This window comes from Ambystoma mexicanum, chromosome 6q (genome assembly GCF_040938575.1).
Source record: "Ambystoma mexicanum isolate Mex_15411 chromosome 6q, UKY_AmexF1_1, whole genome shotgun sequence".
Lineage (NCBI taxonomy): Eukaryota > Metazoa > Chordata > Amphibia > Caudata > Ambystomatidae > Ambystoma > Ambystoma mexicanum.
The window spans coordinates 1361884902-1361908550 of NC_090937.1; the positions used below are offsets into that span (position 1 = coordinate 1361884902).

Sequence of the window (23649 nt, forward strand, 5' to 3'; positions counted from 1 at the left end):
TAAACCTTTAACAGGGGAATTGAGTGAGGTGCCAACTTGTATTTGGGCAGTGAATGACAATGATGTGAGATGCTTGAAGATAGAGCCAGTGAAAATTGTTTTAAAAGAAGGAGTAACGTTACCGCGCATCCCGCAATATAAAATTTCAGCAGGAGAGAAAGGATTGAAAAGAACAAGTTACTCTCTCACCTGGTAACGTTCTTTCGATGGGATGGTCCGACGATGTATTCCAAATCTTTGACAGTAATCACCACAGCTGTGCTGCTTCGGAAAAATTTTCGGCGTCTGCGTCATACGTCGATGTCGATGCGCCATCCCCGAGGACCTCCTCCGACGGCCGACGTCACCCGATGTGATGAGTAGGACGCACGACGCCCGTAGCCTCAGTTGTAGTTTTTTCCCCCAGAACGTGTGACACCAGTCTTCTGCCAGTCAGACACACAAGGCCTTGCGGAAACGTAAGCTGCAATCGCATAATAAATTCTGCAGCAGGGAAGGTAGGGAGGGAGCGATATGGAATACGTCGTCGGACCATCACATCGAAAGAACGTTACCAGGTAAGAGAGTAACTTGTTGTTCGAGGGGATTGGGTCCTCCGACGTATTCCATATCTTTGACAGACTCCCAAAGCAGTACCAAAGCAAGGAGGTGGGAAAATAATTTAGAATACAAATTTAGCAAGCCCAATCAAATTGCGAAATAAAGGACTGCCTTGCCAAAGGCCAGATCCTGTCCTCGGATGGAATTGAGGGAGTAGTGACGTACAAAAGTATGTACAGAAGCCCAGGTGGCTGCATCAGATGTTACAAATAGGAAAACCCCTCTGTAGGGCAGTAGATGCAGCCATACCCCTGGTAGAATGGGCCCGCAAGCCAGCCGGTGGGTCCTTACCCGCAAAGCGGTAACACTCAGAGATAGCCAAAATAATCCAACGAGACAAAGTCTGTTTCGTCACAGCTTGTCCCAAACGCTTTCCAGCGTAACCAATGAAGAGTTGATCGTCCACTATGACCCGGGACATGCGTGAAATATAAAAGCTCAACGCTCTCCTAGGATCAAGCCTATGGAGCCTCTCCTCTTCCTTACTAGGATGCGGAGGAGGATAGAATGCCGGAAGAACAACCTTCTGGCCCAAATGAAATTCCGCAACCACCTTCGGAAGAAAGGAAGGACGAACTCAAAGGACAACCCTGTCCTTATGAAACACAGTGAAGGGTGGCTTAACTGAAAGTGCCTGTAACTCACTTACTCTGCAAGCGGAAGTAACCGCAACCAAAAACACAGTTTTAAGAGTTAACGGTCTCAAAGGGCAAGAATGCAAAGGCTCAAACGGAGCACCCATAAGAAACTGAACAAGGTTCAAATCCCAACCGGGCACCAGAAAAGGTGACGAAGGGAACAAATTAGTGAGCCCTTTCAAAAACTGATAAATTAAAGGAATCTTAAAATAGGAACATTCTTCAGACGAGCGCTTAAATATGGACAGCGCCGCCAGGTAACCTTTAATGGTATCCACTTGCAAGCCCCTGTGGGCCAAAGAAAGCAAAAAAGACAGAACCATGGGAATGCCATATTCAAAAGGATACACATTCTTAACTCTGCACCAGTCGCAGAATTTACGCCAACGGCAACGGTACAGAGACTTTGTTGCCGGCCGTCTGGCCGAGAGCAACACCTCCAAAACGTCTTCAGGGAGGTCCCAATCCTTATACCTCAACCTTTCAGAAGCCAAGTGTGAAGGTTGAGGGATCTGACCTCTGGATGGAGAACCTGACCCCCCTCCAGTGAGAGCAGATCGTCTCGGTAGGGAAGACGACGTGGAGGGCAGATGGACAAGTCGAGAAGGTCCGGGTAGCACGTCCTCCGGCCCACGCCGGAGCAATGAGGATCATCCGGGAACCGAACCTCTGTAACCTCTGCAGTACTTGCGGGATGACGGGGACTGGAGGAAACGCGTACAGCAGTGGGAATGACCACTCCACCATGAACGCGTCTCCTAAGGCTCCTTTTGGAGGAAATTCACACGAGCAGAACCTTTCGCACTTCCGGTTGACACTGGAGGCGGAGCGATCCACTTGAGGGGTCCCCCAAAGGGGGAAGATCTCCAGGAGAATCTCCTGAGCCAGCTCCCACTCGTGAGACATCGTGCTCTGCCTGCTCAGAGCCTCCGCCGTCTCGTTGTCGTCTCCAGCCAGATGAACAGCCGAGATCGAAACTTCCTGCTGGATGGCCCAGAACTCTAGCTGCATCGCCTCCCTGCACAGAGGAAGTGGCCCTTCCCCCCCCTTTTTGTTTTTTGTTGAGGTAGTGCATGGCCACCGAGTTGTCCGTCGGGATCAGGACACTCTTTCCTCGCACAGTCGGCAGAAAAGACTTCAGGGCTAGCCTGACGGCCCTCAGCTCCAACAGATTGATATGGAGTCTGGACTCCGACGGAGACCAACGACCACTGACTGTCAACTCGTTGGCATGAGCTCCCCATCCCGTGAGGGATGCGTCCTTCATGATCGTCACCTCCGGCCAGGGAAGCCAAAACGGAGCCCCCTTCATCAGACTGCCTTCGACGGCCCACCACAGAAGGTCCTGGGCGACCGAGGGCGGCACCTGAACAAGGTCCGACATCCTGCCGGAAGATTGCGACCATTGCATCTTGAGTGCCCACTGCAAAGATCTCATCTGCAGACGAGCCTCTGGCACCAGAAGAATGCAGGATGCCATGAGGCCGAGCAACCTCAAGAACTTGAACGCCGGGAGCGTCTGGGCAAGTTGAAACTTGTGCGCCATCTGCTGAATGTGAAGAGCCCTCACCTGGGGAGGAAAACACAGCCCCAGGGATGTGTCGAGCACTGCTCCAATCTACTGGAGCCGCTGTGTTGGCGTCAAATGGGACTTCTTTAAATTGAGGGAGAAGCCCAGCTTGTGAAGGGAGTGGCAGGTGACGGACAGATGATCCAGGACTTGCTCGGGAGAGCTCCCCCTGATCAACCAATCGTCCAGGTAGGGGTAGATGTGAATCCCCCCTTTCCTGAGATGCGCTGCCGCCACCACCATGAGCTTGGCGAAAACCCTCGGGCGGAGGTCAATCCGAACGGCAGTACCCGAAACTGAAAGTGCGAGTCGCCAACCGCGAACTTCAGGTACTTCTTGTGCTTGGGATGGATCGGCACATGGAAGTAAGCGTCCTTGAGGTCGAGAGACACCAACCAGTCCTGAAGTTGAAGGACCTGGAGGACTTGAGAGAGAGTAACCATCTTGAACTTGTCCTTCCGGAGGAGTTTGTTAAAACCGCGCAAGTCCATGATGGGTCTCAATCCCCCGTCTTTCTTCGAAATCAAAAAACAAGGGGAATACCATCCCTTGTTCCTCTCTGCTACAGGCACCAGTTCTATGGCGCCTTTCTCCAGCAGGGATCGAATTTCCTGCGCAAGGAGCGGATCCGGACTCTTCAAAGAGAGGTTCCCAGGTGGATTGTCGTGAGGCCTCTGCCTAAAGGGAAGACCGTAGCCGTGGGTTATGATCTCCAGAACCCACACATCTGAAGTAATGGCACACCACTCTACAAGATGCTGCGCCAGCCTTCCCCCAACCGGCGAACCATGGGACATGGCTTCATGACTGAGTGGTAGCGGCTGCGACGTTTCCTGCAGGCAAAGAGGCAACTGCCCGGGCGGCTTTGGCACCTCGAGTACCCTGTTTTCCACCTCTGGTACTCCTACGGTGGTCTCTTTGACTGACAGCTCCTCTCGCTTTACTGAAGGATGAGTAATAACGAAAGGAACCTCCCCTCCATTGTTGTCCCCTAGGACGAAAAGGCGGAGGTTGTCGAACTGCAGCGCCCAACGACTTCGCTGCAGCTTTGGAGGTCTGCAACCTCTCAAGGCTCTCGTCAGCCTTGCTGCCAAAAAGATGTTCACCGTCAAAGGGCATGTTGAGGAGCCGGGACTGCACATCAGGAGCGAACCCCAACTTCCGCAACCACGCAAACCTGCGTATTACGGTGCTCGCTGCCATGGACCGGCTGACACAATCTGCCATGCCCAAACCCGACTGAACGGCCTCACACATGGCATCCTTGCCATCCTGGACCATAGCAAGGAAACCATTCCGTTCGTCCCCTTCGGGAATATGTTCAGCCGCTAATGCAACACAGTTCCACAGAGTGTGTGTGAAACGAGACAAGGCACATACGGAGTTGGCCGCCTGAAGCGCCATACCCCCTGAAGAAAACACTTTCTTCGCCCAGCCATCAAAATGTTTGTCGTCCCTATCCGGAGGGATGGTGTGATACGACAACTGCTTTGCCGGGGCCGTAGCCGCCTGCACCACCAAACTCTCCCCGGTTGGGTGCCCGGACAAGTAGCAGGGGTCGCTACTGGCTGGACGGTATTTTTGCGACAAAGACTTGCCCACTGCCGGGAGACTCTCCGGAGCAGTGCAAGCCGCCGCCGCCCTTCTCTTTAGAGCCATATGAAACGGCAGTACCGGGTCAGTGGGGGACCAAGATCGAGGATGTCCGTAAGATCATCCTGAACAAACTCCCCTGGGGAAGCCGACCATCCCAAGTACTCGGTGACCCGAGACATAAGGCACCGGTACGAAGAATCGGCATGAGTGCCAGGCTGAGGCCTACAAATTTCCCCCTCCGGAGAGGTGTCCAGTCCAGTGGAATCATGCAGTGACTGCCTGAGGTCTTCAAATTGGCTATGGCCCGAGAGAGGCTCATCTGGCACCGTAACCGGAACCAAGCCCTCATCAGAGCCCTCATCAACCTCTTAAATGTACTCCAGGCGGTGAGAGGAAGACACCTGGGGACCAAAGCTATGCCTGACCTTAGCCAGAGCCTTTCTAGGGGCTTCCCCCGTGCCACGGTGCCCCTCCGACACCACCGCCTCGAAAGAGCGAAAGAGAATCGGCGTCAACGTCGAGTGAATCGGCGTCGACGTCAGCCGCAGCGGCGCCAGCATCGACGGTGTCAACACAGGCCTCGAAGCCAGAGCTCCGAGCGTGTCCTTCGACGACCTAAGCACCGACAGCGTCGACGACCCCCACGGAGGCAGAGCCTCGAGAGAGGCCGTAGACGACCACGGCACCACAGGCGTCAACGTCTTCCTCGAAGACTGCACAGGATCACGCGGTCTCGAGCGCGTCGAAGACCGGGACCTGGAACGGGCATGGCGAGAACGGTTACCCTTGTCCGAGTGGGACCTCTCCCGCGAACCGTGCCGACTACCCGAGCCCGAAGGCGTGTGAGCGGTGTCTCTCGACCGATCATGACCGACCCCACTCGGAGGCGCGGACGGACCGGCGCCCTGCGATTCGAGAATCGCTAACATCTTCTTCCCGAAGGAAGCCCATTCCTCCGGTGTCGCTTGCATGGTGGGATAACCGACCCGCCGACGGGCGGAGTCCTCGGAAGAGGACGGGGAAGGTGACCGATGCCGGCGCTTCCGGGAATGCCTCGAAGAGGCAGAGGAGTGGCGAGACCGACTCCTGGAAGGAGACCCACTGGACCTCCGACGATGACGCGGAGAGTCGCCTCTCGAATCATCTGTCGAAAGCCCCGCAGACCTAGACTTCCGGGGCTTAGACACCCTACCTACCGACAACTTCTTCTTGCGCTCCCACAAGGCCTTGCCCGTGAGCGACTGGCAGTCGACACAGTCGTCCGTTTTGTGGTCCTCCCCGAGGCACCAGAGGCAGGCGTCATGCGAGTCCATTACCAACATCTTGGACCCACAGTCCCCGCATTTTTTGAAGCCTGGACGCGGGTTTGAAGACGAGGTAGACATCGTCACGAGCAGGCTTTTTCACAAAACCGAACAGGTTCAAAGAACCGAGAAGATTACAACAGAAACTCCAAAGAGTCGAGGCGTACCGAGATTCACAAAGCGAACACGTTCGCGGAAAAAACGGAACTGAGGCTACGGGCGTTGTGCGTCCTACTTATCACATCGGGTGACGTCGGCCGTCGGAGGAGGTCCTCGGGGATGGCGCATCAACATCATCGACGTAGGACGCAGAAAAAATTTCCGAAGCAACACAGCTGTGGTGATTACTGTCAAAGATATGGCATATGTCTTAGGACCCAATCCCCTTGAAGTATTGTTTCTGATTTGGTGAAATTGGGAGTGATTGAAGAGATTACAGGCAGCACATGCAACAGCCCCATTCTTCCAGTGTATAAGAAAGGGGGTAATGAGGTACCGTACCATTTTATAATTGATTTGCGTGCCTTAAACAAAGTAGTAGATCCCCAATTCCCGTTAGTTCCAGATGTTACCACAATTTTGACCATGATTCCTGCTTCGGCAGAATACTTTAGTGTTATTGATTTGAAGAATGCTTTCTTCAGCATTCCAGTACACAAGGAAAGCAGATATTTGTTCGCCTTCACGTTAGGAGGATGATCATTCACATTCACACATATTCCACAAGGCTACACTGAAAGTCCGAGTATATACAGTAGAGCATTAAAAGAACAGCTAGACATGCTAGAACTTCCGACAGGCTGTGTATTGCTCCAGTATATTGACGACCTATTAATTGCTGCTGACACGGAAGAGATTTGTAAAAAAGGTACTGGGCCTCATTACGAGTCCGGCGTTAACCGAGGCGGTAAAACCGCCTGGTTAACGCCGGACTCGTATTACCATTCCGCCTCCGTGATTCCCGGAATTACCGGGGCATCACAACCTCGGTTTACCGGGAATCACGGAGGCGGAATGGTGTAAATCCCCATTCCCATTGAGTCCTATGGGACTCAATGGGAATCGGGATCATGGAAACACCGGCAGCATCTTGTAATGCTGCCGGTGTTTCCTCGTCCGCCTGCAGGCGGGCGGTGTTAAACCCGCCAGGTCAGACCTGGCGGGAACATCACCTCCCGCCTGCAGGGGTCGGGATCAGGCGGTCCGGAAACAACGGTGGCGGCGGGTTTACCGCCACCGTTCTTTCCGGACCGCCACGGTCGTAATGAGGCCCACTGTCTCGTTATTGACTCATCTAGCTGCGCATGGTCATAAAGCAAGCTTAAAGAAATTTCAGTATTGTCAGAGGAGGTAGCTTATTTGAGTTACCTACTCTCAAAAGAAGGGAGAAGATTAACGCCGGAGAGAATAGTGAGCATTTCTGGTATGCCTATTCCAAAGACACAGAAAGGAGTCAGAGCTATAATTGGCATGGCTTCTTATTGTCGTCAGTGGATTGTGAATTTTGCGTTAATTGTGAAGCCAATGGTGGAGTTAACAAAGAAGGATGTAGTGATGCCGTTGCAGTGGAATGAAGAATGTCAGAAAGCATTTGATTTTCTAAAAACTGTATTGTATTCTGCTCCAGTTTTGGGCACGCCAAATTATGAAAACATTTTTAGGTTGTTTGTGCATGAGAATGAAGGCTGCGTGTTATCTGTTTTAACACAGGAACAAGGTGGAAGAAATAGGCTGTGCGGTTATTTTTCTTCTGCACTGGACCCTGTAGCGCGCACTACCACGATGTTTGCGAGCTGTTGCTGCGGCTGCTGCGTCAGTGAAACAAACAGAAGGGATGGTTTGGGGCACACTTTAATTTTGATGGTGCCACATGCCATAGACGTTCTACTCAATAGAACGCAGATGCAACACCTCACCTCTGCTAGATTTACTGGATATGAAATAGTTTTGTTCGCACCCCACATCCAAATTATGAGTTGTAGCGCTTTGAATCCAGCAGAACTGATGCCAATGCCCGAGGAAGACCTTGGTGGAAATGAATCACTCCCCCATGATTGTTTAATGGTTACTGAGGAAGAAACAAAAGGGAGAATTGATTTGAGTGATACTCCACTAAAAGAACCAGATGGAGAACTGTTTTGTGACGATTCCTGCTTTAAATTACCTGACGGCACATCAACTGTCGCATATGCCATCACCATGTTAAAAAGCATTGTAGAGAGTAAAAGAATTCCTTACAACTCCGCCTAAGCAGAGGAAATACTTGCCTTAACGAGAGCCTGTGAAATTTCTGAAAATCTAAGCGTGAACATATACACTGACAGACAATACGCCTTTGGCGTGGTTCATAATTTTGGCCGACTGTGGGCCGAGAGAGGTTTTCTAACATCACACGGGGCTAGAATCCAACAAGGCCCTTTGATTGTACGATTGCTGTCTGCACTTACTTGTCCAAAGCACTTGGCAATAGTAAAATGTGAAGCACATAAAAAGGTGACATGCAAGGTAGGAGAGGGAAACGCATTTGCAGACAGAATTGTGAAACAAACTGCCACTGATTTGAATACAAAAATGTTAACAGTACAGTCGGAGGAAGTACCCTGTATGATAGAGAATGGAATTGTCACTGTCAAAGAGATGCAGGCGGAAGCCACTGTCGATGAAATACAAGGGTGGGCTGATGGCCCTGCAGAATTGGATCTGGAGGGTTGTTGGGTGGACAAGAAGAGCAGGAATTGGATGTTGCAAAATGCCTATGTAAATGCAATGGTTACAATGGCTCACAGTCCCACCCATATTTGTGCAAAGAAAATAATTCAACATCTAGCCACAGTCTGGGAAAACCCACTCATAAAAAGAATGCAGAGAGGTTGGTACAGAATTGTATCACGTGCCTACAACACAATGTGGGGAAGGGAACAATGACTCCAACAGGCAGTTTTGGCCCTCCCTCTATGCCATTTGAGGTGATCCATTTTGATTTCATAGAAATGGAGAGATGCCAAAACTTGAAGTATGTTCTGGTAGTCATATGTGCGTTCAGCAAGTGGGTGGAAGCGTATCCATTAAAAGAATGCACTGCCATGAGCACAGCAAAAGTAATGCTGAAGGAGTATTTCTCTCGCTTTGGTCTGCCCCGTGTCATATGGTCGGACAACGGTCTGCATTTTGTAGGTGCAGTGATACTGCAGATTTGTGCAGGCCTCCAAATCGATAAGCGATTCCATTGTTCGAGACATCCGATGTCGGCCGGTCTTATTGAACGCCACAACGGAATCTTGAAGTCCAAGATTAGCAAGATCTGTGCAGGTAGCAAGCTAAATTGGGTAGATGTATTGCCAATAGCGCTACTGTGTATGCGAACATCTGTGCAGGCGAGAACTGGGCTCTCCACGTACGAAATTATCATGGGGAGACCAGCAAATGTTTGGTGTGCACCTCAGCCGAAAAGGCTGAGGGAAGTGGAACATCCTGTACTCAGCATTTATTGTAATCTGTTAATGCAAAAACTGTGTTTGATTCATCAGCAGGTGCAGGAGGCGCTGCCTATAAGATACACTGGTCCAGGACACGCATTGGAGCCAGGAAACTGGGTGCTAGTGAAAATCTTTGAACAGAAAACATCGTTAGCACCCAGGTGGCGTGGGCCCTACCAGATCCTCCCGACTACGCAGACGGCGATACGAGTGGATGGACGAAAGGCGTGGATACATGCCACGCACGCCAAGAAAGTCCCACCACCACTTGACACTTTGACTGATCAGGAGAACGACCAGAAAGAGACAGCGGTTCCAGAAACGAAAAATACAATTGCAAGTTCCTTGCCAAAGAAACTGCCCGATCCTGAAACAAAGCCTGATGAGATTGCCATAAAAGAGGAAGGGCAAAGAATGCCCCAACGTTGTCCAGCAGATTCTGCATCACTGCTGGCCGACACCAAGCGTATACCTCTGTGGCGCCCACCATCTTCTGTTGCGCCACAGCCTGCATCATCGCCTGGGCGCCCATCATCTGCCATTGCGCCCCAGGCTGACTCCAGGCTTGAGACCGGAAGTGCACCCGCACTATTTGTTGACCACATGATACCGGGAGCAAATCGGTATAACCTGCGGAGCAGAAAAAAGGAGTGATCACATCTTCATCTTTTTGTGATTTTATTGCCTCTGTTTCCTATTCTCGGATGAAGTAGGAACCGGAGGCCTAGAGGAGAGTGGCGTGAGGGTTGTGCAAGCCAGACAGCTCAACAAACGCAACTCCTCAGTTTTAAATCCATGTGTCCGGAACCCGAGCGGACAAACGGGGCGCACATAGTACAAAGGCAGCTGCTTTGAAACTCTAGAGCAATGTGCGAATGCACAGAGATCTTGCCAAACGACTAAGCAATCCAGGCTGATAAGAACTGGCATGGAAAGACTGTAGACATTTATCGAACTCTCTAACATTCCAACAAGTGCATCGACAGGAGAATATTCACGACGAACACGGCGGAAGAAGAAGAGCGACGAGAGAAGTTGCCGCATCCAGCCAACGTCCCCTCCTGCACCAATGCTGATAATGAGTTAAACGCAGTACATAGAAAGGTGAAAAAAGGACATGGTCGAAAGAATTGTATGCTGGGTCTAACAATAATAATGTGTATAATGAGTATATTAGCCCCAATATTGACCGTATCAGTATTATGGTACCTGGAGGAAATGCACCCTCTAGAGGTACGTTTGCCTGTTGTGAACATTTCCACGACAGAAAGCCCAGTTCATGTGATTTCCTATACCTTGTTCCCAATGGAAAGGAGACCTAGGGAAGGGTATGGGAACAACACATTACTATTGATAATGAATATGACACACTCAATAGTAAGAAAAAACAACTGTTGGGTTTGTGCCCACTTGCCCCAGCATGGTGGTAAGGGAATAGGATGGTATGTACAGCCCCTGCCATTGACCTCTGCATGCTATGCCTCTCTGAGTGCCTTACATTATGGGAAATGGAACGAGAGTGAAACTGGTCAACTAGACTAAACAAACATGAATGAATTCGAGGAAGTGATTAGGAAACCGGTGGGTTGCTCCATATTCCATAAAACACAATTAATTACACCAGAAATAATGCCACAGGATAGATTGTCTGTACCTTATAAATCATCTGTGATCACGTTTCATATGAACCCAGAAGGAAACAAGGATGCAAAGCCCCTTTCCTATACAGTAAATTATAATCCACGTTCTGTCCCTTTTTGTTTACAGAAAAAGGGCTCTTTTCAGGTGGGGACATTCACTAGATGCAAAAACATAACATTCCTTGATAAAGAAGTGGAACCAATATATGTGGGAGATCCTGTGTACTTTATATGTGGAGAAAAAGCATATCCTTGGTTACCTAGAAACTGGGGAGGTACTTGCTATTTAGGCTGTTTCCTGGGGTGTTTCTTTCAAAAACAGCAGATATAGCCAAATTGACCAGGTCACGACCTCGCCGGAATATTGAAGACGGGTTGATTGTAAAAGACATAGCAAAATCATTTATACCATTTTGGGGCCAAGCAATAAGCTCTTATAATATAAGACGATTGTCCAGAATATTAGAAGAAACAATAAATGGAACAACTGACATATTATATAACATGACTCTTGAGGAAAAAGGAATTAGATTGATGTCACTACAAAATAGAATGGCCCTTGATATAATCTTAGTTGATCGCGGCAGTGTTTGCAAAATCGTGGGATCAGCGTATTGCGTATTTGTAAGCGACTCCTCCCCCACGATTTTCGAAGCGATAAGAAAATTGCATGTATTAAGCTCTGATCTTCACCCCCCTGAAGGAGGCTGGGAATTGAACATAAGCTCCTGGTTCTGGGAAGTGTTGCAGTCCTGGGGATGGAAGCTATTTACAATCTTAGTAGCAATTCTAGGAATATTCGTGACATGTTGTTGTTGCATACATTGGGTCTCATTACGAGTCCGCTTTGCTGGAATGCGGTGATTCCGTGTCGACGGTGACTCTGCTTCCGCAACCGCAAGGTTGTGGAAAGAAGGGGCGATTACGGCAGGTGGATCGCGCGCAACAACCCGAGGCGGAAACAGAGTCACCGCCGTCACGTAAACACCTACGCGCGCGGACTTAGCGCCACAGAAAACGGCGCTAAAACCGTGTCCGCCCCCGCCGACACGGAAACACCGGAAGTGGAAATACCATGACCGCGGGGAAAAAAACGGAAACAGAGAGGCGGCCATTATATAAAGCACAATCCACTACCATCCTCAGGCACCACTGGTCAGATCACCTCCCTGAGACTGACAAACCATCCAACACCATCATGGTATCCAGGATACCAGCATGCAGACAGAGAAAGCAGCGCTTAAGTGAGGCTGAGCTCACAGTACTGGTGGAGCACATTGTTGAGCATGCTGAAATGCTCTTTAGTGCAGATCAGTGGCGCGCTACTCAGCAACGCCGCAAGGAGGTGTGGGCAGAGGCAGCACGCAAGTGCACAGCGGTTGGCGCACGCTCAGTGAAGGAGTCCCACAAGAGGTGGGATGACCTCAGGCTCCGGGTGCGCAACCTCATCACAGCACACCGCCAACACAGCACTGGTACTGGTGGAGGCCCTGCATCCCCTCTGAAGCTGCAATCGTAGGAGGAGCGCTGCAGCAGTGGCATGCACCTCGAAGGCATCCACTGCATAGGAGAGGCAGAGGCAGGAGTGAGCCCACCTGCAGAGGCTGGTAAGTGCACAGAGTACAAAGCCATAAGTGTGATTGGGAGTGACCCAATGGACCCATTTCCAATGCTGCCCCCCCAAACAGGGCAGGAGTGACCCAATGGACCCACTGACTGGCCAAATGACGAGTATCACATCCCCAAAGCACAATCCCCTGAAATTCACACAGTGTGTGCCTGACTGGAAGCAGAGACACACACCTGTGTGTATCAATAGCCAAAAGTGTTGAATTGCAAGTGGACATGGATTGTGATGTATGATGCATGTGATGGACACATTACGTAACACCACACAACTAACCGCATGCCCTCTGTATCCCCACAGTCGTGACAAGTGACAGCGACGACGGACAAGAGGCTACGGAGCGGCCACCTGCAGACGCACTACACAGCACTCATGTCCAGGAGGATGATGCAAGCTGCTCTGGCACACAGGCACCGGCTGCAGCAGGCACACCGGCAACATCAGGCACACCGGCTGCAGCAGGCACACAGGCAAAATCAGCCACATCGGCTGCAGCAGGCACACCAGCAGACGACACCATCCCCATGCAGCCACCCACCCTGGCCCGGGATGATGATTCGCAACCCATCTGCACAGCTGAGGGGGTTGCATCAAGTGATGGGAGTGCCCCGGCCATGCAGGCCGAAGCAGTACAACAGAGTGAGAGGGACAACATGGATGGCCTGTCACCCATCCATGGCCTACAGTTCAGCCCCCCAGAACTGCACAGCCCCAAGTGCTCCCCAACTCCATCCATGGGCGAGCTCTGTACATGATTGCAGCATATCGAGCAACAACAGGCCACCCTGACACAGCTGGTGGAAAGACAGCTGAAGGAGGCCAGGCTGCAGCGTGAGGAGGCCATGCAACAGCGGGAGGAGGCCAGGCTGCAGCGGGAGGAGGCCAGGCTGCAGCGGGAGAGCAATGCCACGTCAGTGCGTCGGCTCACCAGGTCGATTGGACGATTTGCGGCCACAATTCTCACCCTGGCACGCCATGTCAGGGAAGGGAACAGTGTGCAGTGCAGCATTGCCGAGTCAATGTTGGTATCCCAGCAGGCGTTTCAAGGATGCTTGCCCATAGTTACACCGACAGTCACCTCAGCCAGCAACACCCCATCCAGCTCTGCCACTGGCAGCCCACGGAGGCGTTCAAGTCGGTTGACTGGATCCACCAGCAAGGACACACCTACGCACAAGCACCCCCGCAAATAGTGGCATGTGGGGATGCCAGTCAACATGACATTTGGGGACACCATGGGTGTTGGAGGGGTGGGAACGTTTGGGTGGTGGGGGTTGCCCATTAGGTGGTTAGTTGTTAGGGGCCTGGTTGGGAGTGGGAACGTTTGGGTGGTTTGGGTGGTGGATGGGCATGGGTGTACAGCTTCCCTACCCAATGCACTTTCTTCCCTGTTTAATTGATAATACAAAACCTTTGAAACTACCATAATGAGTGGACATCTGTCATTTCATCAGCAGACAAAAGTCATTTATTCACTGGCATCGTCATATCCATGCTTTGCTGTCAATGTGCAGTCTCTCAAAAGTAAATTCGAATGAGTGCATTCCGTGCTTGTTGGCCATCTTGCGCACCCCTGGGAGGTTGTGCTGCTACCCCATCCCCATTCGCATCCCCATCTCCATCTTCTGCGTCTGAGGGCTGCGGAATGTTCCTGCGCAAGCACAGATTGTGCAGCATAAACACACAAGCACAATTTTACCTGTCTTCACTGGGTTGTAGAGCAGTGATCCTCCAGATCCGCTCAAGCAGCAGAACCTGGCCTTCAGTGTGGGTGGCTGGATTGAGTGGATCAACTTGTATGGCCTGTTGGTAGCTTTGGTCATATGTCTCCTTAGGCAGGGTGAGTACTGTGGCAACCGGTCATGTGCAAATATGTGCTGTGTGGGTTATGCTGACCGTCCATTACATGGGCCAGGGGGTGATGCATGTGCAGTTGTAGCAGCCCACTTACACAGGTCATTGGCCTAGGCACTCAACACACTTCAACAGCCATGTGCTTTGTCCAGCGTAGCGTTCCATGTAGCGTGGCAATGTGGAATTCCGCAGGACCATTGAGTCATGTGTTGACCTCGGAAAACGTGTGCAGCAATTTGTAATCAGCAGTCCGGCATCACATACCATCTGTTCATTCAGTGAGTGGTACTGTTTCCTATTGCGGTACACCATCTCCATTGCACGTGGTACTGTCAGCTCTATGTGGGTGCAGTCTAATGCACCTAGGCAATTTGGCATGGCTGCAATGCCAACTTGGTTGCAATGACCTCTGCAAGTGTACGGGGTAGGGCGATGTGTTCCGACACATGGCGCAGCAGAGCGTCCAGTACCTGTCCCAATATTTTTGAAAAACAGGGTTGTGAGAGCCCGTGCAGCTCACCAACTGTGTGCTGATAAGTTCCGGTACCTAGGAAATGCAGTACTGACACCACCTTCAGGAGGGGGGGTGGTTGCGCTCAATCATGGCGGTGATGTACATGATTGTTGGACGGTCCAGCCGGTATAATGTGTGGATCTGTGAGGCCCTGATGCGGGGTACTGCAGGCTGCCTGCGGGGTCGTGCCGGATGCGCAATTGGGTTTGGCTTGGGTGCAGGGTTTGCTAACTGACGCCTGCGCCTCCTCGGCCTCATCATCCTCTGCATCATTGCTGCCACCATGTGCACTGCTGCCTGTAGGTTCAATAGTCCCAGTCCCACTGCTGCTGCTGCCTGCATTGTTGGGTTTGGAGTTAGCCTGGGTGTGGCCCTTTTGTAGCCTCCCAGTGACTTGCTGGGTCCGGCTGGCCTCATTTGGGGCACCTGTGGCCTGATTCACCTCACCTGGTACTGTTTAACGTCATGTTCGCGGTGGCGTCGATACCGCCTCCGTGGCCACGTTTTACCGCCATTTATGTGGCGGTGTTTCCATGTCTGTGGTACTTGTGATGACCATGGTGTTTCGTGTTGCCGGTAACTGGGTGGTTTCGCCGCCGTCGCATTCTACGGATCCCTTAATTCCGCGGCAGCGGTTTGTGGTGGTGGTTTTTCCAGGTCCGTGGGTCGTGATTGCACGGTCACGGAAACGACGGCGGGTCGGCGGACTCGTAATGAGGCCTCCCCATAGTATGCACTGAAATTAGTGAGGAATGTGTACAAATGGTAGAACGAAAAAACATTACTAGACCAAACACTCACAATAGTAATGAATCCAAAATGATCAAAGAATTCATGGCGATCGATATTGATAATAATAAGGAGGAGACAGTGAGTTTATATGAGTCAGAGTTCAAATCAGATTCCAAATCGGATCTAAATACTTGGTCGGAGGAGGATACAATGTATGGATGAGGAGGGTTTGTCAGTCTAGAAAAATTAGACACCCCTCGAACAGGAAGGCAATGCAGGATAATTGGTTGGCCGAAGACCAACCGCCTCATTTAAAGTGTTAAGAATATATGCTCATTAGTCATTACATAGTTACTAGCTCAACTAGAGTGCGGCCATTTTAAGATGGCCATAATCGCCATTTTGTTTTCTCTCTCTGTTCTCTCTAACGCTGCTACTTTGCCTCATGTAAAACTGCTTTGCTGTAGATATTATTCCGCTTCAATGGTCCAATGTTACTAAAGACATGTTGAAACATTACGCTGGAGAGCCCGACAGAAATGCCCGGTTCCCTCCCTCACATATCCTTGAAGGCAAGGAGCAAGGCATTTTAATCAGTACACGGATGCCAGCGAGTCTCCTTAAAAGAATAGCAATGTACGAAACTAATATTAAAGGGTTTGAATTATGTTCTTCTTTATGGCCCCCCTTCTGAGCACTGTGAGGTCCCAGAGAGCATGCTGACCTCTAAAGCGTGAATCGAAACCAGGAGATAGTAAGGCCTGGAATGTGCCAGTCCCCTACGCGCAGCTTACCCATGAAAACAGAAGCGCTGCGTTCTCTCAAATAAAGAATGGTATCTGTAAATTCGAGATTGCAAACTGTTACTAAATATGTTGCTCTAAGGTGTCATATTCGTCACCATGGTCAATCATCGCCTCCGATTCAAAGGGAATGAATTAGGGGCGGCATCGAATGTGTCATTACTGATTGTAAGATGCTCATTTTATATATATGTAACTGATGTACGATTTTCGCTCTCTGGCGTCCCCCGAGGTCTGTTAGACACACGTCGCGGGGCGTGGGACCATTTGGCCAACTGGGACAATTTGTTTTGCAATAAACCCTAGATTTTGGGAATACAACCTCGTGCCTGGCATATCAGTTTGTGTGTGGTGATTGTGCCTTGTTTCCACATCCGTGGGTCCCTCAGGGGCCCCTTCAAATGCACCCAGCAAGATACCCGCAATGATGTAATTCACATTTATTATAACTTCTGAGGTACGATCCACATGTTGACAACTTATATGAGGAGATGGGCAATCCTGGTCTTTCAAGGTAACTCCAGCTGGATTGAAGGGATAATACAATTTTGAATTCATAATTCAATTAAGGCACACACTTTCTTATCGCTATCCATTTGATACAGTTTTGGTTAGTTCATTGACACACTTCTTGCGCAGTAAGCAAGGTTAAACAATATGGGCTGGAGAAGCAGAAAGCAAACGTGAGATCATAATGACTCATCAGTATGCCAAGTTTCCATTTTCCTTATGATTCAAAATAGTGTCTTCTGTAAACTATACTAGGCATGTTTACTGAATATACGGTCTAGTTCTTTTAAACTGGTATAGTTTCTCATTTTCTTTTGAATTCACGTACAATTAAATTTCCATCTACATTCTTGTAGGCCATAATTTACATTCAACTGCATTTTTCCTCCTCAGTAGAGAAGACATATACTGGTGGAGCTGGCCTAACAATGCACTGAGCAGAGATGACCCACCTAAAAAGAAGTGCTCCGATGTGACATGGTGGTCTCGCCCTTGTATTTTCTAGACTAGACAAAGTTTGAGAAAAACATGCGTGGGCAGTGTGGAGTCTAGATTTTAAGATGATTCTGTTGATTCACTTTGACTCCACCCAGACTGGCCAATTTAGGACAGGGGGGTACTTGAGGATTGGTGGGTTCTTCAATCCCTTATGAAAACCAACACAAAATCTCAATTAATCAGGCAAAATGATTGTAAGATATGGAATAATAACATTATATGGTATTTACCAAACAAATGTAACCCAGTTTTTAACTGTTCTACATTTCTGACTTCTTACATGCTTCTGGGTGCCTGCACAAAATAGTCTGAGCCAAAGGATACTAGCTTCGCTTTCATTTTTACAATGGTAGCAAAGGTATTCCACCAGCAAGACATAATTACTAGCTAATCAATTGTGACTGATCTGGCTCCAGTAAATAGAACAGAAATGCATGTTGTTGGTAAATACATTGAACTCATCTCTGCAAGAGTGATAACTGGATTATCGTTCTTCTTGGGGTAATGGAAAAAGGTGTTGCATTTTACCAGAGATGAGTTCCAAATTTCTACAGTATTTTCATCCTGAGCAGGCAGTCAATGTGCATTCCTGTTATAAAGAAGGATTTCTGAAGCCGCAGGCAACTCCTTGTCATAATTGTCTTTATTATGTTACATTCCTTTAAGTACGTAAGGTGAGAAGATACACTGGTGCCCACCACCTAGGCCAAATAACTCCAACTGACACATCTGGAACCCAAGAAGGGGGGGCATAGATTGACATTTACACACACATTCCATTAATTACTTTGCATACACTCTGACATCACCCACACAGACATCCTAAAAATACACTAAGGACATGGATACAACACACTGTGCGCCAGCCGCGTGCACCACTTGTGCGCTGAATTCTATGAATTACCCCCTTAATATCCAAATGGACTCATCGGATACTGTGCTAGGTAAGTTAAAATCTATTCCCTCATAAAGTAGATGTTTTAAAACCTGGGATATAAACAGTTGACAATTAAACCCAATCATTGGTTCCAGTTTGCTACCCAAAGTTAGTTAATATGGTTTGTTAGAGAGTAGGTGGAAAGTGCAGCATATACATTAATGGCAATCAGGGCTCTATTTGCCATTCAAAGCACCAAATCAATTGCCTTGCTAAATCTACAATGCTAAGAGAAATGAAAAATCAACCTGCACTCCTGTGTTACTCTCCAATACATTTAGATTCTGATGTTGTGATAATATTTAGCAGAATATTAAATAAGCTTAAGGTGCAGAGGAGATGATAACCAACCCTGGCATATGGGCTGTATAATGTGAATCAAAAAACAATAAAGTTCCCAATGTGGGCACTCCTGTTCCCTGCACACTATCAATGGCTCAAAACATTATGAGTCCAGGTAATTTAAGGATACTTTGTGTATTTTATTCAATGTCATTTACCATGTTTTTACTTACATCAGTAAAAATATATTTTTTTAATATATAATTAGATGCATATCAGATGGACTGACGCAATCAATTTTCTTGTAAAACATAGATGATTTATTTGTGGCCGATGCGTTTCGAGAGTAATCTCTTCTTCAGGGACATATAAGCAAATTTCAAACAATATCTAGAAAGAAATTTTAAATGGTATACATTAGTACAAGATATCGTTAAAAATTAAAATTTACCCTTTTAATCAGGATACTCTTTACCTTTAGGTTTTCTCTTGAACGAAGAAAACAGAAGGGAGTGTTGGGCGCTTTACGTGCATCAGAAGCTGTACATAACCATTTAACCCAGAGGGATTTAGTGTCAAGTCTCCACTTTACCATTGGCAGTTGACCTTTTTTGGTAAGTGCTTTTACGCCACCTTAACTGTTCCTGTTATTTTAACCAGTGACCAATAATGATTTGATACAACACCTGAATCTTCCGTTTAGGTGTTTAGAAGCACTACATACAAGATCCCTCCGGTTGGATTCTCAACCCTCATTTGAGAGGCTGTAATTGAAATGAATCAGGCAACACACACGTGTTGGTTGCCACAATTTTGGTAAGCCTTTCATACAACTCTGATTAATATGTTTAAATACCTCAATTACTTAGGGAGAACTGAGACAGACAATTACTAATGTAGGAACAGATGCATTCTATCAGAAAAATCTTTTGAATCCTGGATTTATGGGTAGAACAATTAGTTATTGCCACACATACTTCCTCTTAGGGGGATCTGAGACTAATTGCTAACAGAGGAGCAGATGCATCCTATCATACAAATCTTTTGAATCCTGGAACATTGGGTACCACAATGAGTCAATGTCACACAAAAGAAAATATGTAAACATGTTATCTTTTTGAAAAAATGTCGTTTCCATGTAAAGATATGTTGTCTTATGTCCAAACACTGTGAATAGTGCCTGAAATGCTTTACTATTTCATTTTTAACGATATCTTGTACTAGTGTTTACCATTTAAAATGTCTTTCTAGATATTGTTTGTAATTTGCTTATATGCCCCTGAAGAAGAGATTACTCTCGAAACGCGTTGGGCCACAAATAAATCATCTATGTTTTACAAGAAAATTGATTGCGTCAGTCCATCTGATATGCATCTAATTATATAAATAATTGTTTATTGATGCAAGTAAAAAGATGGGAAATTACATTGAAAAAAATACACAAAGTATCATTAAATTACCTGGACTCATAATGTTTTGAACCATTGATAGTGTGCAGGGGACGGGAGTTCCCACATTGGGAACTTTATTGTTTTTTAAATCTACAATGCTGTTTTTTTCTTTTTGTTGACAATAGCTTTGACGCTATGGAAAGAGGAAGGCACATTGTGAGCAGAATTTATATTGTTTCGCATATTCAAGGGGCATAGGGGTGTAAAGGTGGACAAAGCTGGAGTTATTCACAACAGTGAGGAAAAATCTGTAGTGAAGTTAAACCAGAGTAGAATATAATTTCTCTGGGGAAAAATTGTATTCAGGCGTATTGGACCCTGCTCCTCAGAAGGAAAGGGCAAAGAGTGAGTTGTTTTCATGTATGCCTTTATTTCCATGTATTATTAGATTGTCATCTGTATCAGAGTGCACAGGGAGGCAGAGAATTCACAGAAAGTGTCCCATTATGCCATCACAGTTATTTTTTTCACTTTCCTGCTATAAGAACTGTAATTATGTACACTCCATAACATTTTTAAAAAACACACTTTGTAAATAATTTAGGACATTGCATATATCTTTTTTTAACAGAATAGTAGAACAATTACCACTGAGAAATCATCAATAATTTGCTGCTGTTCCATTACTTGCAACCTTAGGTATTCCATTTCTTGTTCTTGTGTTATACTAAGATCATTCAAAGATGGATGCCTCTTTAAAGAACTTTGCACTGATAGTTTTTCTTTCTATAACAGAAACAAAATGAAACAATTATTGAGCACATTCCACATATTTACAAAGCAATAGCAAATCACGGATCCTCCCAAGATAGATCTAACCCATTCATGTCAGAATATGATTTGTTGGTTAAAACGTAGTCGCCTGGATATCTTGGAGAACAGGTTGCTTCATAAAAACGATTTCCTACCTGGTTGTGTATACTGGCAACCCAAATTCCATATTGTGAAAGATGAAATGGTGATGTTTTACTTATAATGGGTTGAGTTATGTACATTTTAGAAGACCACAGAGTATTCGTTCAGAGTCCCATAACCATGTCAGTTGGACAACCTCTATAGACAGGAACAATTTAACTAACACTCATTGAATATTGGTTGCATTTTGGTGAAAAATGCTAAAACAGTGATACCACACAGGTATCTTCATAAAAATGACACAGAAAAGAATAGTGGTATCCATCGCAAGTCACTCTAAAGATTAGTGGAAGTCAATACTAGTCACTTCAAGATACACATACGTAGCCTCTGATGAATATTCAGCATACTACAGCCTCTGAGGACATAAACGTATACGTAGGGCAATAACCATGGTGTGAGATTTAGGGTCAGAGGATAAACACTATGGATAATCATGTGATAGAGACTTGATTGTCTACACAGTGTATCAATACTGTATTTATTGTATTTTATGTCATGTGTTGTATCATCAGATTTTGAATACTGATGTAAAACCTTTTTTAGATATGTGTTTACGAATTTGTATAGTTATTGTATTGCATAATTGCAGAATAAAATGTTTGATGTTTTAATGAAGACCAATGGGGACGTTTAAGGAGACTTGCTAGATTGTCCATTTACTGATATGGTACACCGTCTTAACATGGTTTGAGACCTAGTTTTTGCTTGATATAACTAAAAAGAAAGCACCATAGGTGTATCACAAAAAAAGGGTCCACATTCTTATCCCTGCACCAACTGCTGAACTTGCGGTAAAAAGATTTTTTTGCTGGCCTTCTAGACGAAAGCAAGATCTCCATTACTTCATCTGGGAGGTCCCAATCCTTATATCTCAACCTCTAAGAAACAAAGCGTGAAGGTTGAAAGTCTTGACCTATGGATGGAGAACCCAACCCTCCTCTTGCAAGAGAAGGTCCTCTCTTTTTGGAAAGACACACTGGAAGAATGATGGACATGGCCAGAAGTTCAGGGCACCACGTCCTCCTGGCCCAATCTGGATCAATTTGGATTATGGATTTCCCAAACTTTCTCAAACTCCTGATCACATGACGAATGACAGGACTGGCGGAAACGCGTATAGGGGTGGAAACTCCCAGTCCACTACGAACGCGTCTCCTACAGCTCCTCTTGGGGAAAATTCCCTGGCGAAGTACAGTTTGCACTTCCTGTTGACACTGGTCACAAACAGATCCACTTAAGGGGTTCCCCAAACGGCAAAGATCTCTTGAAGGACTTACTGAGCTAGTTTCCACTTGCGGAAGACTGTGCTCTGTGTGCTCTGAGCGTCCGCTGCCATGTTCTCCTCTCCGGCTAGGTGAACTGCTGATAGGGAGATTCCTTCTTGAATTGCCCAGAACCAGAGCTGCATTGCCTCACTACACAGTGAGATTGACCCTACACCTCCTCTCTTGTTGAGCTAGTACATGGCCACTGTGTTGTCCGCCATTATCAGGACATTCTTTCCCCGTACAGAGGGCAGAAAGGCCTTCAGCGCTAGTATGATTGCCCTCAGCTCCAAAAGGTTGATTTGTAGTTTGGACTACGATTGAGACCAAGAACCGCTGATTGTCAAATTGTTGGCGTGGGCTCCCGACCCCATGAGTGAGGCATACGTCACTACTGTTATCTCCGGCCATGGCACCAAAAGGATTCTCCTTTCAGAATCTTGTCCTCGCAAGCCCACCACAGAAGATATTGTGCGACTCTGCTTGGAACCTGAACAGGGTCTGACATCCTTCCCGTGAATTGGGACCATTGAATCGTGAAAGGCCCTTGAAGAGATCGCATTCTCAGGCGAGCCTCTGGCACCAGGAAAATGCAGGATGCATGAGGCCGAGCAATCTCCAAAAGTCAAAGGCCGTAAAACGCTGAGTACTCTGGAATTTGGTGACCATCTGCAGAATGTGTTGAGCCCTCACCTCGGGTGGTGAGGCTTTTCCCGGGGAAGCATTCAGGACTGCACCAAAGAACTGGAGTCTTTGAGATGGTATCATGTGGGCCTTATTGTAATTGAGGGAGAAGCCCAGTCTGTGGAGAGAGTGGCAGCCTACGCTGAGATGTTCCCGGGATTCTTCAGGTGAACATGCCCTGATTAGTCAATCGTCCAGGTAGGGGCAAATGTGAATCCCCCCTCTACAGAGAGTTGCTGCCACAACCGCCATCAACCTGGTGAAAACTCTTGGGGCGGCGGTCAACCCAAATGGCAGAACTCGAAATTGCTAATGAGAGCCGCCAACCACAAACCTCAGGTACCTTCTGTGCTTGTGATGGATAGACACAAGAAAGTAAGCATCCTGAAGGTCCAATGACACCATCCAATCCTGGAGCTGGAAGGCCTGAAGACTCTGAGAAAGGGTAACCATCTTGAACTTGTCCCTCCAGAGGAATTTGTTCAAGTTTCTTAAGTCCAAGATGGGTCTCAATCCTCCGTCCATTTTGGGAATTCAAAAGTACGGGGAGTACTAACCCTTGTTCTTCTCCGCCACAGGTGCCGGTTCTATAGCACCTTTCTCTAGCAGGGTCAACATTTTCCTGCACAAGGGGTGGATCTGGAATTTTCAAAGAGCAGTCCCCTGGTGGATGATCCTGGGGCCTTTTTAGAAAGGGAATTCAGTAACCCTGGGCTACCATTTCCAGTGCCCAAGCATCTGAAGTAAAGC

General features: G+C 47.6%; 1 protein-coding gene across 2 annotated transcripts in view; it reads right to left on the bottom strand.

The window, feature by feature from the left end:
* JAKMIP1 (janus kinase and microtubule interacting protein 1) overlaps nt 1–23649 on the bottom strand; it is a 3487328-nt gene that overhangs the window by 1781978 nt on the left and 1681701 nt on the right. For both annotated transcript variants that reach the window (XM_069631978.1, XM_069631979.1), the window contains exon 10: nt 20621–20758. In XM_069631978.1, coding sequence (XP_069488079.1) covers nt 20621–20758 — 138 coding nt within the window. The remainder of the gene's footprint in view (nt 1–20620; nt 20759–23649) is intronic.